The 15,590-nt window shown below is 38.8% G+C and overlaps 1 protein-coding gene across 1 annotated transcript in view; it reads right to left on the bottom strand.

Moving 5' to 3' along the window:
- Nucleotides 1–15,590, bottom strand: part of LOC131072802 (L-arabinokinase) — a 249,262-nt gene that overhangs the window by 80,299 nt on the left and 153,373 nt on the right. Inside the window, exons 19-20 of the mRNA XM_058009061.2 lie at nucleotides 1,798–1,928; nucleotides 1,604–1,685 (exon numbers count right to left, since the gene is read on the bottom strand). Coding sequence (XP_057865044.2) covers nucleotides 1,604–1,685; nucleotides 1,798–1,928 — 213 coding nt within the window. The remainder of the gene's footprint in view (nucleotides 1–1,603; nucleotides 1,686–1,797; nucleotides 1,929–15,590) is intronic.

Consider the following 15,590-nt stretch of genomic DNA (forward strand, 5'->3'; position numbering starts at 1 on the left):
GGTTCGCTCTGGGTCCCACCCGAGTCCTGCCCAGGCGGCTAGGTTCCCTGTGGGTCCTGCCTCAGATACCGGTTCTCCCCTATTTTGGCTGGGTCCTGGTCCTGGTCCGTGCCCGGTCCTGGTCCTGGTCCGGTTCGCTCTGGGTCCCACCCGGGTCCTGCCCAGGCGGCTGGGTTCCCTGTGGGTGCTGCCTGGGCAGGACCCGGGTGGGACCCAGGGCGAACCCAGGAGGACCCGGGTGAACCCAAGCCCGTGGGTTCCCAAAAACGAGGCCCACGGGTTAGCAAGCATTTAAAAACAATAAAAAAACAATATTTTTAATGATTTATGGATTTATGATTTATTGATTTATGATTTATCTGTTATCATCTATGTATCATTGTATGGGAAAGTTACATTGTATGTTTGATGTTTCATATTTGTATGTTTGAACTGTGAACATATATAATTTTGATGTTTGAAGTTTGAACATATATATATATATATATATTAAAAAAAATTAAAATATATATATATATATGTACGGACGAACCCGTACCCGTACCCAAAAAAATTTTTTTTTTGCCGAATCCGCGAACCCGTACCCGAATCCGAACCCAAATCCGAACCGGAACCGGTAACTTAGGTTTAAACTAAAAAAAACAGCATTTTTTAGTTTCTCAAGTAATTGACTTCCAATTATACTTTTGCTTTCCCAAGTCAATCTTGAATCCAACTAACACTTCCATGATCAAAATAGTCTTATGTGTTCTCTAAATTCATTGTTTATGCATCTCATGCATTATTTAAGTTAATTTTGTGTATTTATGTAAAAACATATTTGCCAATTATCGTATGCTTTTGCTCTTGAAACTTAATTGTTTTTTAAATGATTAAAGAAACTTTCAAAAGCATATTTTTATTGAGCTCCTACATTTGCATCCCAATTCTTTGATGAAAATATCGTGTTTAGTTATCCTTAAATCCAATTTTATAACAGATAAACTACAAATATGTACCATATAAATTATGTTATGAAACTTATCAAGACTAACCATTCTACAATAATATGTCACCATCCCATTCTACTAGAGTATTCTTATTTAGTTTCACCTGTTAATGACACAAATTCAAAACTACTACCAAAGTAAATAAAAACTAGAAGGAACCGATTCTTTTGTTCTTTGCATGAATGCAACTGGTGCGTAAATAGCTTATAAGAACAACGGTAGAAGGCCCAGCAACGAAGTCCTGGGTCAAACTGCTACAGAAATTGCTGGATACAGCTCACATGATCTGCAATAATGCAGGTCCCAAAGCACATGGACATCATAGAAACTAGGGACCCAAATTTGTGTTCTAAGGTTGTTGAATCCCCAGAAAAAAGCTCATTAACCAAATAAAAACTAAACAATTGTAGACTAATTTGAAAAGATCAATCACAACATCAGTATGAATAATTGAGACAGTTCTGAATGAAAAAATGGAAGACTTATGGTAGAATTTCAAATGTGTGAAGATCTCCTTGGGAAAAAAATCTAATGGACACCTCCTCTTATAGTGGAATAAAACAAAATAGGTTCTTAACATTTTATAGGAAAAAGTTAGTGTAAAGAAAACGTACAAGTATGCTGATGCCATCATTGAACTGCACACCAAGCTCATGAATCAAAACAAGTATTGTTCCCGCAACGTATGCAGCCCACCTGATTACAATTGAGTTCAAATAAAAATTAAATCCACTTCTAATGATTTCCAAATAGTACATTCTATCTTTGGTCAATTGTGTGTGTGTGTGTGTGAGAGAGAGAGAGTCACTTTTGTGAAGGATCACTGGCAAAATATGTGCGTGCTTTCTCATATGATATTGGACAGCCTGCATCCATGAAATCTGCTAAATCCATGTCAAAAGTGGGAGCTCGATTGCTCAATTCTGATCCAAACGACACCTACAAAATTCAATTTTATATGAGTTCGAGACGAGTGAATAATCAGCATTTTACAATTTGAATACAAATTGACAACAGATAAAGAAGACAACATAAAGTAAGCTGGCAGTTCATTGACAGGTGTAAGAAATTTTTTCACAATTAATGTGACTTCTGATACTCTTTCAGCTTCTGATAATTAGTTGAAATACTGCATGGTGCATAACTTTAGGATTTGTTCTCTTATACCTGTTCTCATTTTATTTTTTTTGATTGATAAAATCTTAGAAATTTTAGGCTGGCCTGAGCTAGTTGAGATCACAAACAGGGGACCTCATCCCTTGCATTAACAATGGTCAGTTGTGTTCTCAATTTTGTACATTTATGCAGATTATGGTTTATATATAAAGTCCAGCTGAACCTAGTTGTATCCAACCTGGGGGAATAAAAATAACAATTAAACCCAAACCAAAAACCAAACCAGCAACATATAATACATAACTGTATTAATTATATCCAATGAAATTATTTTATCATCGGTGTATGAAGCACATTCATCCACTCACTAATTCCATTGGTCACTAAATAAGAGAATCATCTATAAAATTGCTTCCCAGATTGACAAGTGCCCCGCATGTAGGTCATATGGCATGTAAGCAACTAGACATGATTATTGTGAGCAACAGTAGAATCAATAATCTATCAAACAATGCCATGACATCATCACTAACTACTCATTACATAGTGAATCATGGATGAGTTTAACATTAACCAGATAGTTATAATAGTTGTATGTTCAATGATTGCATATTAGCTGTGTTACAGGGCTCTCTCCCAGACCCCTCATACCCAGACCTAGTTTGAACCACGTACCAGTCTCAAGCCAATTCTTGTATTTAAATGGCTGGGTTCCTCTCTTTTTTTGTGCACTGCATGAGTACATCTCAAGTTTGTCTAATCCAAACTTGTATATCCCCAGGCAGGAAACCACATACCCTATTCAAACTCAGGTTGTACACAAAGCAAAGTTGGTTCCCTAAATAGCCATTTTTTTCAAAACATGCATATTAAAAATTTAAAAGATTTGAAAAAAGCAAAGGCTAAGAGCTAATAACAAAAGGAATTGAATTAGTAATTAATGGGTACTGCTTTTGTGGTTGCTTATGATTACTGAATCCTGGGTCAGAAAAATCCACAATCCATCATATATCCAATCCCCATGCCGTGAAGCCATAGTCTGATCACATTCTGAAACAACAAACTTACAATGATAGGTGATTATGTCTGTAGTGATTATAAATGCTCACAATGAAGAGAATTTAAAAATTACAGATATGTCTACCCAATAACACATGTGGTCAGTCAACAAAACTGAAATCCTTTACTGAAAGAAGGATACAAAACTCCAAAGAATTCCTACTAAATCACACTAACAGAACATGTGTGTGTGTGTCCAATCAACAAAACTTAATGTCTTCAGTGAATGGTGGATAAGAAACTTCAAAGAAATCCTACTCTATCACACAGATGAAATATATATTTGAGTGTGTGCATGAGCATGCTCAGAAGCTAGGGTGGAATGGTGAGCGAGTTGCACATGTGTGTGTGTGTATTTGTGTGCACAGATTGTTTTCTTGTAGGTCAATAAATTAGCCCAAATACAAAGAAATATATACAGAATGAAATAAATATATACTGAATGAAAGGAACATGTGGAGATCTTAAAGATGAGTGAAGTTCAGGAGAAAACGGAAGGGAAGTATTCTCCAAGATATCCTTGAAGTTGTTAGCAGAAGCAACTTTATAAAAACATCAAGCTTGGTTTAGTAAAGGCAACCTATCTGTCATGATCGAAAAAAAAAATGGCAGATGCTAGTGGAGACCTCTTCACTCACAATGTTCCCAAATTAATTGGATATTTAATGACCCAAACATTACTCTCAAGCATTGATTTCCCTTCTCTCATAAACATCTTTGGAAATAACAATAAGATTGTTTTGGGTTTCATTTAATTGCTTTTGTAATCTAGAAGTTGAATTACATGCCTGGTACTCCATTTGGAGATATTTAATTTCTGCTAAATTTCCCCAGAGATTAATATGTTATATCCAATAAATTAAAATGCCAGCTCTAATCATAAATCCTGGCACAGTGCTCTGAGGAGATTCAAGGGTTTTCACCATTGACAACCTTGGAGTGCTGCAACCCGCTTCTTCTCTTCAGTTGATCTGCTTCATTGGATTGGTGTTCTTCGTCCTCCTTTCGTTGGTTGGTCTATTTGGTTTTGTTTTCCCTTTTCGTTCTTTTGTTTTTTAGCCCGGTCTTTTGCGGGATCTCCACTGTGTGGTTTTTATAAGACTTTTTTCCCACTCTATATTTTTTAATTTTAAAAGTTTATGAGAGCCATTGGAAATACGACCCTCATTTATTGCCCCCCTCAAGTTGGTGGACTCCTGAGCCAGTGGCTCATGGGAGATGTTAATGAAGGCACAGACAAAGACAACCCCAGCCCCAAGGGCATTAATGATCAAACCAGGAATGTTAAAAGTGGTAATCAGCTGTCGGCCGACATTCCATCTGGTGGTGAAATTGAAAAACCCTCATACAAAACAGCATTGGTTGCAAAATCTCAACTGGTGAAGTGCCCGTTAACAGCAGAGTTCAATGGAAAATATAGATTGGCTTATTGGCAAGGGTGGAAATCAGAAATGTTGATATAGAGTATTGGTGTTTCTTACCTAAATTGCTTAAACCATTGGGCAATGTCTTGCAAATTGAAGAGCCTAGAGTAAATCTTCCTCACCTCAATGCGAGTGCTTTGATGGCTTTAAACCCATAACTTGAAATTCCAAAAAAACTTGTCTTGACAGTTGAAAATGATAAGTTTAATTGGGATATGGAGGTTCTAGGGAATCTCAATCCATGCTTTTACTGAAAAAAAAAACGACCACTTAAGGAAGGATTGCCCTTCCATTAAGCCTAATCAGAATGAAGCTTTTAATGTGTTGAATGACACTCAGGCACATAAAACTACTGCTCAAAAAGAAACTGATTCTAATAAGAAAGATAATGAGGGTACTTATAACCCCAATACCATGGGGACCAATGTTGAAATTAATCATAGTGAGCATTTTGATCCTATCAAACGTCCTGAAGATGTTCAAGAGGATTTGCATTCTTGTGGCATGATTTCCTTGCTTAATCCCCTGTTTGAAGAGGATTTTGAGGTGGTCCCTGCTAATGTGCCACATGTTTCCAACGACCAATTCCTCTTCACCTAGAAAGACCGCTCAGCAGTTGGCCCTTGAATCTCTCCAATCTAAATAAAGCAAACATGATTAGAGCCTTGGAGCACCAGCCTGTTATAGTCCCCAAATAGTGAACACAAAACTATGGATCTTAACACCAGTGTCACCAATGATTCTTTCAATAAAGAAGTAATTGTGGCCCAGAATGAAGTTGATATGTTGGATGTTCCTCCTAGTTGTCAAGGAAAAATATCATAGTAAAGATTCTAAAAAGAAGAGAAAACTTATTGACAGACAGTCTATCTCCCACTCTAGTGGTGAGAAAAAGAATATTAAAAAGGGGAAAGATATCCCAAGTGCTTTGACAGATTGTATAAAAATCAAAAGAACTTACCTCTACCCCCCCTTCCCCAATCCTAAATGAATTTGAATATTTTCAACTGGAATGTGAGGGGTCTAGAGTCAGGAGATAGGAAGTATATCGCAAGATCTTTCTGCAACAGTAAAAAAGAAATTGATTTTCTATGCCTACAAGAAATCAAATTGATTGGTTACCAAGCCTCTTGTACTTTAAATTTTATATGGAATCAATCTAAGGCTATTTTTACAGAACATGATAGAGGTAAGAGTGGCTCTGCCATTCTTGTTAGCCCTAAGTGAGTTAAACACATTGTTGGGTAACTCTGATGATAGATGATTACACTGTTGGTATTTTCTCTCTCTATGCACCCTATGACTATAGAGATAGAGCGTTGCTTCGGAATTGGTTGGCCCTATTTCTCCCCAAAGCCCATTGGATTTTGGTTGGTGACTTTAATATGGTGGAATTCAAAGACGATAAAAAAGGGGCCAAAAGCCCTAGTTGGAAAGGAGATGAACAATTTTTTTGGGCCAAATTATTGGGAACATTTAATATTGCCGATCCCCTTGCAAACTTGAAGAGTTCATCTTTTTCTATTTGGTACACTTGGTGTAATAACCAGTCGTTGGATCATAGAATTGTTGGAGTACAGGGAACACTGAGGAGGTTGGTGGGGGCAGGCGGGGTGAATCAGTGTTCCTAGTCAAATTAAAATTTCAATTTAACTTTTTAGGACTAAATAGGAATTGCATATAAACTGAAAAATGTTATCTTTAAGTATCCACAAATATGATCATCATATAAAACACAATACTCATAGAAACATCATGACACAATGATTTCATGAGTGGAAAACCCTCTTGGGGAAAAAAAAACCACTCGGAAATGCCTCACTGGCTTAATTAAGAAAATGCCTCACTAGCTACAATGTGTCTCACTGGTTGAATTCAGAGCACCAACCCCTTACAAGATTTAGGAGCACCCACTCCAAGGAGCACCAACCCCTCACAAAAACTCAGAACAAAACTAGTTCAAAGGGTTACTCTGTTTCCATTCAAAGCATCTAATACATATTGTCACAGAGATCTTGTCTTTGTTTCACAATCCTTCCCTACACAATCTGCTCTTCAAAACATTACACCCCGCACTCTCATTGAAAACTGCAATAAGAATGACAAACATGCCAATACACCCCTACATATACAACCTGCTATACATCTGTATTTACAAGAAGACAACCAATCGCTCTGACACTTATTATCACCACTGATCATCATGCATACAAACTGTGACAATAAACAAGATGCACATTTTGCAAACACAAGATATTCAAATTTGCAGACATAAATCTATAACAAACTTCAGTAACATCACAGTATTCTAAACACATTTCTCTCTTCATCATACAGTCGTGATATATCCCTGCCATTCACACTTACTACAATCTGCCCATATACTCTGCACACTGTGGTCTTCTTTGCTCTCTGTGTGTTCATATCCTCTACATTCCTCTTGTATCCTCACATAGATTCAATACAACAGAATTATGATTTCAATCTAACATCCACAACCACAACTGTTTCTTCAGAAGCTTATATCTATCTTAGCAAACCAATTCGATTCAGTTTCCTCATAATCCAACAGTCAAACTTCTTAGTTGTCAAAAACATGATGTGTAATCTACATCGAATCCCCCTAAGACAACTCCAGCATGGACCTATCAACGATTGACAACTCAGCAAGTCAAAACAGGTCCATCGTGGTCCCACCATCAACTAATGGCTTATTGGCATGAGTCTTATCTTCAACAATGACTTAGAGATCTCTTATCGAACTCTAATGTCTCACCGAAATTCATAGTGTGTTGCCAAGACAATTTTATATCTTACCAATATTAGATTTTTCGGCATAGGTCATGACTTCGGCTTTCTTCTTTGAATATCTCACCGAACATTGAAGTCACACCGAAATTCCGCATGTCGTCAAGACCACTCAAAAGTTACACCGACATATCCTTTGTCGTCAAGACTTAACAAAGTCTCGTCGTAAACTCTTTATCACCAAGACCCGCTAGTGTTACATCGAAACAGACATTGTCGGTGTAACAATATAACTTCAACTAACTACATAAAGTGTCTTACCGACTGTGTAAGTCACCCCAAAATCAACCACTTCAGCAAGAGTACTGCAAAGTCTCAATGAACTTCACCTTATCGCCTAGACAATCCAAATATCACACCAAACTAATCTTATCGGCAAGAGAAAGTGACTTCAATAAACTCCTTAACCCATCAAAGCGAACACAAAGGTCTCACCGAAAATACCCGCTTGTTGTCAAGACTCGGCAACATCTCATTGAACTATGACTTGTCAGTAAAATAACACAACTTCGGCTAATTCCTGGGAGCAACATACGAAAACCAAATCTCATATGTAAACCAATCTGAGGATTATACTTGTGAGCATGGTTGAAAAACTCTGCGAGTCTTTGAAAGACTCGCGAGCCCTAGTTGGTCGCGAGTCACTCGCCCATAAACTCGGCAACAAGTTTTACCCTAAAATTGCGGTGATTTTTTAATCAAAAAATCGCACAAAATCGCTAAAAATAGTTAAAAAACTCGTCCCTTTTCAATGACGCGAGCCTTCTTTCCGACATGCGACTCCAAGCTAGGGCACGACCTTCTTCACGTGACTAATAGGTGTCTTTCTACCATTTTCGTTAGTTGAAAAAATGCAAACAGATCGTTTACATCGGGTTTTCAAGAGCATTGCAAGGCACGACAACGATTGCACGACTCCAGGGCATGACGGTTCCCACTTGCATTTCATTTACCAATAATATTTTGAATTTCCTTTATGCTTTGATCGATATCCATACCCAATCTTTGATAAAATGATGTATAAAAGTTTAAACTAATTGATAATTGGCTTTATTTTAAAATTAAAAATAAAAAGAATTATAAACTATTAAGTATAAATATTAGACATTAGGAATTACTAATTTTTTTAAATATATTAAAAATAAATATTATTATAATTTAAATCATATTCTATTAATTTATGTTAAATGTTTATTCCGAATAAAAATTGAAATAAATAAATTTATAGATACATTAGCAATTATTAATTTTTTTTTAATATATTAAAAATAAAAATTATTATAATTTAAATCATATTCTATTTATATATGTTAAATGTTTATTCCAATAAAAATTAAAATAAGTTTAAAGATATCGGTTTTATATAAATGTGCGTTTTAAAGAATATTTTAAAGAAAATGTATTTTCAAAAGTTCGATAAAGTTGTTGAATTATTGCCGAGTTTTTCCCCGAGTTTTTAAATTTTTTGGGGGTTGTCGAGTCCGCGCTTTTCAACTATGATTGTGAGCACATATGAGTATGTATATACCTTTCTTGTTGACCTTTCTTTGTGACATCTTTTTGACATCAATGACAAACATGCCAAAGTCAACAAGAATTTACTGTAGACTTGATGGGATGTATGCAGACAAGGAGGTGTTCACTTTCAATGCTAGGGATGGAAATACAGTTTCAGTTTATCCTGCCTCTATGTCTGATCACTCTCCTATTGGAGCTTGCGTGACCTTTAATAAGCCAGCCTTTCCTCAAAGACCTAGAGGTGGTAACTTATATAAACTCAATGTCTCCTTGCTCAATGATGAGGATTCTTTGGAGGCAGTTCATACTTTAACAGTTTGTTTCAAAGCTTGTAATCCAAACCTTTCTCCTATCCAGATGTGGGAAGAATTAGTGATACTATGGAAAAATATGTTTCAATTCATTGGTAAGAAGGCCCTAGATAGACAGGCTCTTGAAGCCTTACTCTATCAAACAATGGCCTGTGGATTGGATATACAAAGCAGTAAACCTAATGAATATCTTTAAGTAAAACTTATTAGGACCAAAAGCTTGTTGAGGAAGGTTCAAAACTATCAATTTCAGGGACAAAATATAAGGGCCAGAATGAATTGGCTAAAGGAAGGACATAGAGGTTCCAAATACTTCTTTAAATTAATTAGAGCTAAACAGAGCAGAGAATTCATTGAAAGCATCTCTTATAAAGACTCTATGTCCTATGATCAAGGGACAATAAAAGAAGCATTCTATGAGTTCTACAAAAAACTTGTTTTCCTTAGAACATGGTTTGAAGAATCGGGAAGCATTGAATGATTGCCTTAAGCTCATCCCAAAGAAAGTGTCAAAGGAAGATGCCTTGGTTCTTGAAAGGGACATCTCTATCCAAGAAATAGATGAGACTATTTTTTCCCTTGCAAATGGTAAATCTCCAAGCTTAGATGGATTGTCAACAGAAAATTATAAGAAGAATATGGATTGGATTAGTCTAGAACTTATGGATCTATATTCAACGACTTTTGAGCAAGGAACTTTGGGAAAAGACATCAATAGAGAATTCATTAAACTCATCCCTAAGGAGGGAGATAGGACACTGTAATGGGCACCCCTTGTTCGGCACTAAATTTATGTCCCTTTTACTTAGTGTAATTTTGCCAAACAGTTGGCTTGCAAGCTGACTATTGGATTTTTTTTGGTTCTTGTTTTGCAATAGGATAAATTGGATAAACTGATATATTATTGTAAAGCTTTCAAAGTTTATTCAATATAAAAACAACCAGACATATCAAATACCAAAAACAAGAAGATTAATGCTGATGGTATTTATTTAATTCCAACTTCAAGCATACAAATCAGATCTGAAGAACATTACAGACCATATGATAATAAACAAATTCAAACCTGAACTCCACAAGTATAGAACCTGCTGAAACACTGTTCACACACTGTAGCTGCACTATTCACGGCACTGTAGCATTTTTACTATTCACGTGACACTGTAGCAAAAACACTATTCACGCGGTACTGTAGCAAAATCACTATCTTCAAATCTGCACTTTCAAACCCCTGTAAAAACTTCATGCGAGAGCACCAAATGAAGCCCAATGTGTTTCCTGAATGAAAACACCATTAATCCTCCTGACTGTGTCTTTCAACAGCGAAGAGAATGCTAGCAAAGAGGGATTCCGTCCTCCAAGCCCAATAATCAGATCTCTATGAAATCCAACAGCATAACATTAATCTCATCCCAGCATACCCCAAAAGAGAGCTCTCAACCTCCATTTATATCTTCTTCCCGGATGCAAAACACTTCATTTCCTCAATGTGGGATAATACATTTTAGAATAAAATATTATTTCCCACAATGTACACATTAAAGGGAACTTTTAATATTTTAAACATAACTTTATATTCCCAACCTTATAATATAACGATAAAGTTAAATATTTAATTTAACTTTACACCTTATCGTTAAATATTAAAACATTGTTGATAACCTCTTTAAATCATTGTCGCCTTCAAACATTTTTACTGATAATTATGCCAGCCAGGGAAACACTAAAAATTTCAAGTCACTGCTTGGGGACTAACTTACTATAAATAGTAAGTGTCTAGAAACCCTGTCAGAGCAGCACCTATTGGCCTGAAACTGAAAACACCTAGGCCAAAACACCTCAGGATCCCACCAATGTCCTTGTTAGCCTTCGGGACCATGTCAAAATAGGCTAACGACACCCCATATCATGTTGCGCTAAAAAGGGGACATTACAGTCCGCCCCCCTTGAAATTGCTTGTCCTCAAGCAAATTCGGTCCTGAATGTTGCAATACCTGCTCATTCTCCCATGTAGCATCCTCATCTGGCAGGTCTCTCCATTTCACCAAGTATTCCTTAACGATTCTGTTCCTGAGTGTCCTTTCCCTGACATCCAGAATAGCTTCGGGTACTAACACAAGCTTCCCCTCCTCATCCAAAGGGGGTAAATCTGCAGAAGGCACTACACTCTGACCAATGGCTTTCTTAAGCCTGGACACATGAAACACATTGTGCACCCGACTGCCCTCTGGAAGCTCAAGCTCATAGGCGACTTCACCCACTCTGCGAATCACCCTGTAGGGACCATAAAATCTAGGCTTCAACTTTTCAGCTCCGCTCTTCTTGAGTGATGACTGTCTATATGGTTGTAGTCTCAAATACACCATGTCACCAACCTCAAAACTACGCTCCACCCTATGTTGATCGGCATACAACTTTTGCTGATTCTGTGCCTGCTGTATATTCTCCTTGAGCGCCCTCAAGATGTCCTGACTATCCTGCAATGAGTCTCGGGCTTTGGGTACTCTGCTATCCCCCAAGACTATGTCAACAAAGCTCGGCGCCTCATAGCCATAAAGTGCCATGAAGGGTGTCATCCTGATAGACATATGATATGTCGTGTTGTAACAATATTCCCCCATGTGTAACCATCTCACCCAAGCCCTCTGTTGTGCAGTCACATAATTTCGCAGATAACCCTCAACCCACTTATTCACAATCTCTGTCTGATCATCCGTCTGTGGATGATAACTAGTGCTGGGTGTGAGTTCCGTACCACACAACCGAAAGAACTCCTGCCAAAAAGCACTCAAAAATCTGCTATCCCGATCACTCACTATAAACCTGGGCAACCCATGCAATCTGAATATCTCCTTGTAAAAGAGGTCTGCCACCTGCGCTGCTGTGTAAGTAGATGGTATAGCGAAGAAATGGGCAAACTTTGTCAAGCGGTCTACCACAACATATATACAATCTCGCCCTTGCACTTTAGGTAGTCCGGTGATGAAGTCCATGGATATGCTTTCCCACTTCCTATCTGGAATGGGCAAAGGCTGAAGCAACCCTGCAGGAAAAGTGTGCTCTCCCTTATTCTGCTAACATACTGCACACTCCTTCACATATCTCTGCACATCATCCTTAAGTCCCCTCCAAGTAAACCTTTCACGGATCTGCCTGTAAGTTTTGAAGATCCCAGGATGTCCAGCTGTAGGCGCATCATGGAACGCCCTTAAAATTTCCCCCTTGAACAGTGATGTAGGAATCAAATAAATCCTATCCTGAAATCTGATCAACCCATCCAACACCATATACCTATCATCATGTATGGTACCTGCAACTATCCTAGAAGCCCAAGTATCCCCTGCATACTCTGCCATAATCCGATCTCTCCAATCCCCTGAAATCTCAACTAGAGCGCAAACATGTGGTCTCTTGGATAAAGCATCGGCCACCACATTCTTCTTCCCTTTGACAAACTCTATGTCAAAATCATAAGCCTGCAATTTAGTGATCCATTTTTGCTGCCTGTCATTAAGATCACGCTGGCTCATGAAATATTTTATGCTATTGTGATCAGTTTTGATCACAAACCGTCCACCTACTAAGTATGATCGGAATTTGGCCAATGCATGCATTATGGCCAACATCTCCCTGTCATAGATAGAATAGCTCCTCTCAACACCTCGGAGCTTCCTACTCTCGAATGCAATGGGATGTTTCTCCTGCATCAATACTGCCCCTATCCCATCACCTGAAGCATCACACTGAAGTTCAAATGGCTTCGTGAAATCTGGTAGAGCTAAAACCAGACAAGATGACATCACTTGTTTGAAGTGGTCAAAACATCGCTGTGCTGCTTCTGTCCATACGAAGGCTCCCTTTTTAGTGAGGTCTGTCAAAGGTGCTGCAGTCTGTGAAAACCCCTTAACAAACCTCCTGTAAAACCCGCATAAACCAAAGAACCCCTTAAGTTGTGTGAGGTTCGTGGGAGTAGGCCAATCTACTATAGCTCTAATCTTTCCAGGGTCTACTCGAACTCCATCTGCACTAATAATATGCCCAAGGTATAGTAATTCTGTCATACCAAACTCACACTTAGACTCCTTGGCATATAAAGACTCTCTCTCTAGGATAGATAATACCTCCTCCAAATGCTGTGAATGTTCCTCCCAGGTCTTACTGAAGACCAAGATGTCATCAAAGAAGATCAAGACAAATCTCCTCAACTGCTCCCTGAATACCTGGTTCATACAACTCTGAAATGTAGCGGGTGCATTGGTTAGTCCAAATGGCATAACCATAAACTCAAAGTGGCCATAGTGACATCGGAAGGCTGTTTTCTCAATGTCCTCTGCTCTCATCCTGATCTGATGGTATCCAGATCGCAAATCAATTTTGGTGAAGAAGAATGCCCCATGCAACTCATCAATCAGCTCATCAATCCTAAGAATGGGATACCTGTTTTTAATTGTTTTCTTATTCAGTGCCCTGTAATCGATGCACATGCGCATTGTCCCATCCTTCTTCTTTACCAAAACTACAGCTAAAGCAAAGGGGCTTTTGCTAGGCCTGATGTGCCCCATTTCCAACAACTCCTTAATTGCCTTCTCTATCTCATCTTTATGTTTCTTAGGATGACGATAGGGAGTGATCATTACTGGTTTGGCTCCCTCCTCGAGCTCAATAACATGCTTTGCACCCCTGTCAGGAGGAACCCCGTGAGGAATATCACTGAATACCTTGGCATGCCTGTCAAGAATCTCCTGTATATCTGGTGGATGACTCTTCACCCGAGGCTCCGGTGAAGTTGGCATAACTAAGCACTCTGTTGCCCACTCTATGTCATTATGTCGAAAAAGTCTCTCCATTCTCTTAAAAGAGACTACCTTGCAACTCCCATCTGAAAGTCCCCTGAGAACAACAGTCCTACCCTCATGTTCAAACCTCATTTCCAACTTCGCTAGGTTGAAAGTGAACTCAACCAGCAATGCCATCCATGTCATACCGAGGATGACATCGTAATCTCCCATGTCCACAACGTAGAAATCATCCTCCAACTCATAGCCATCTCCAAATTTAATGTGAAGATTTGAAACCTTCTGAGTACATAATAGCTTTTGGCCATTAGCCACCATGACCCTAAAACCATCATGCTCCTCTGTCTGTAAACCTCTCCTGGCTACCAACTGTGTATCTATAAAGTTATGTGTAGCCCCAGTGTCAATGAGAGATATCACTTTCTGCCCCTGGATAGTACCCCTGACCTTAAATGTGATTGCCTTTTGGGCCCCTGTCAAGCGTGCCAACGATCTATCATCCTTAGGAATGCTGCTCTCCTCTATCGTGTTACCCTCATCTGAATCGGAGTGCTGATCCTCCCCCTCTGACTCTGACTCCTCTGCTGAAAAATACTCCATTTGATTTGCCTTAGCCTTGAGAGGGCATTTATGCGATAAGTCCCAAGGCTCTCTACACTGGAAGCATAGTTTCTTCTTTCGAAGTTCATTCAAAGTTTCACTGTCTAGTCCTTTTGATCCTTCTTTGGGTTTGTTATACTCTTTCTGAAATGGTTTTTTGTCTTTGTCCTTGCAGTAGGAAGAATCTGTTGAATGGTATTTCCCTTTGTATACCGAAGGGGCTAAATCTCGTGCCTTTTTAGTTGCTTCTGCTAAGGTGAGTGGATCATGTCCCTTCACCCAACCACGTAATGGATCAGCAAGCCCATCACAAAATAACACCACCAATCTCCTAGGAGAGATATCAGTAACAAGTACAGACAAACGCTGAAACTCGGCGATGTAAGCATCCACTGAACCTGACTGTTTTAACTGTGCTAGCTCTTTGAAATGTAACTCGAGATCCCTAGTGTCAAATCTCTCAATCAATCTTTCTGTGAATTCCTCATAGGATGTAATCTGATTATGCCTCAGAGTCACCATGCCATGATGCCACCATTCATGCGCAACGTCGTCCAAATGCATAGCCGCATACTTGATAGCCTCCTCCTCAGGCATAGGATTAAGCTGCAAGTATGTATCTACCTTCTGTACCCAAGCTCGTGCGGTCATCTTCCTTAAAGCATCATAATAAGGCAAGGAAAGTTTTCCAACTTTCTTTCTCAGCTCAAAATTTTGATTCCTCCCTCCTGCTCTAGGCATATGTCTCATCCTCAAGTCCATATAATCTCTGAGGGAAATGTCTGCCTGAAACTCGGGTCCACTGGCCTCCCAGTCCCTCCTGAACTGACCCTGTAACTCCGTAATCTGCGGTTCGTTCACTGGTTGAACCGGATCCCTAGGTGGGAAGGTGGGTAGAAGAGGTCTCGAGCTCGCTGTTCGAGCTGGGCGTGCAACGTGTCTAAAGTTATCCGCCTCATTCCCATTGTT

Source organism: Cryptomeria japonica, chromosome 2 (assembly GCF_030272615.1).
Source record: "Cryptomeria japonica chromosome 2, Sugi_1.0, whole genome shotgun sequence".
NCBI lineage: Eukaryota > Viridiplantae > Streptophyta > Pinopsida > Cupressales > Cupressaceae > Cryptomeria > Cryptomeria japonica.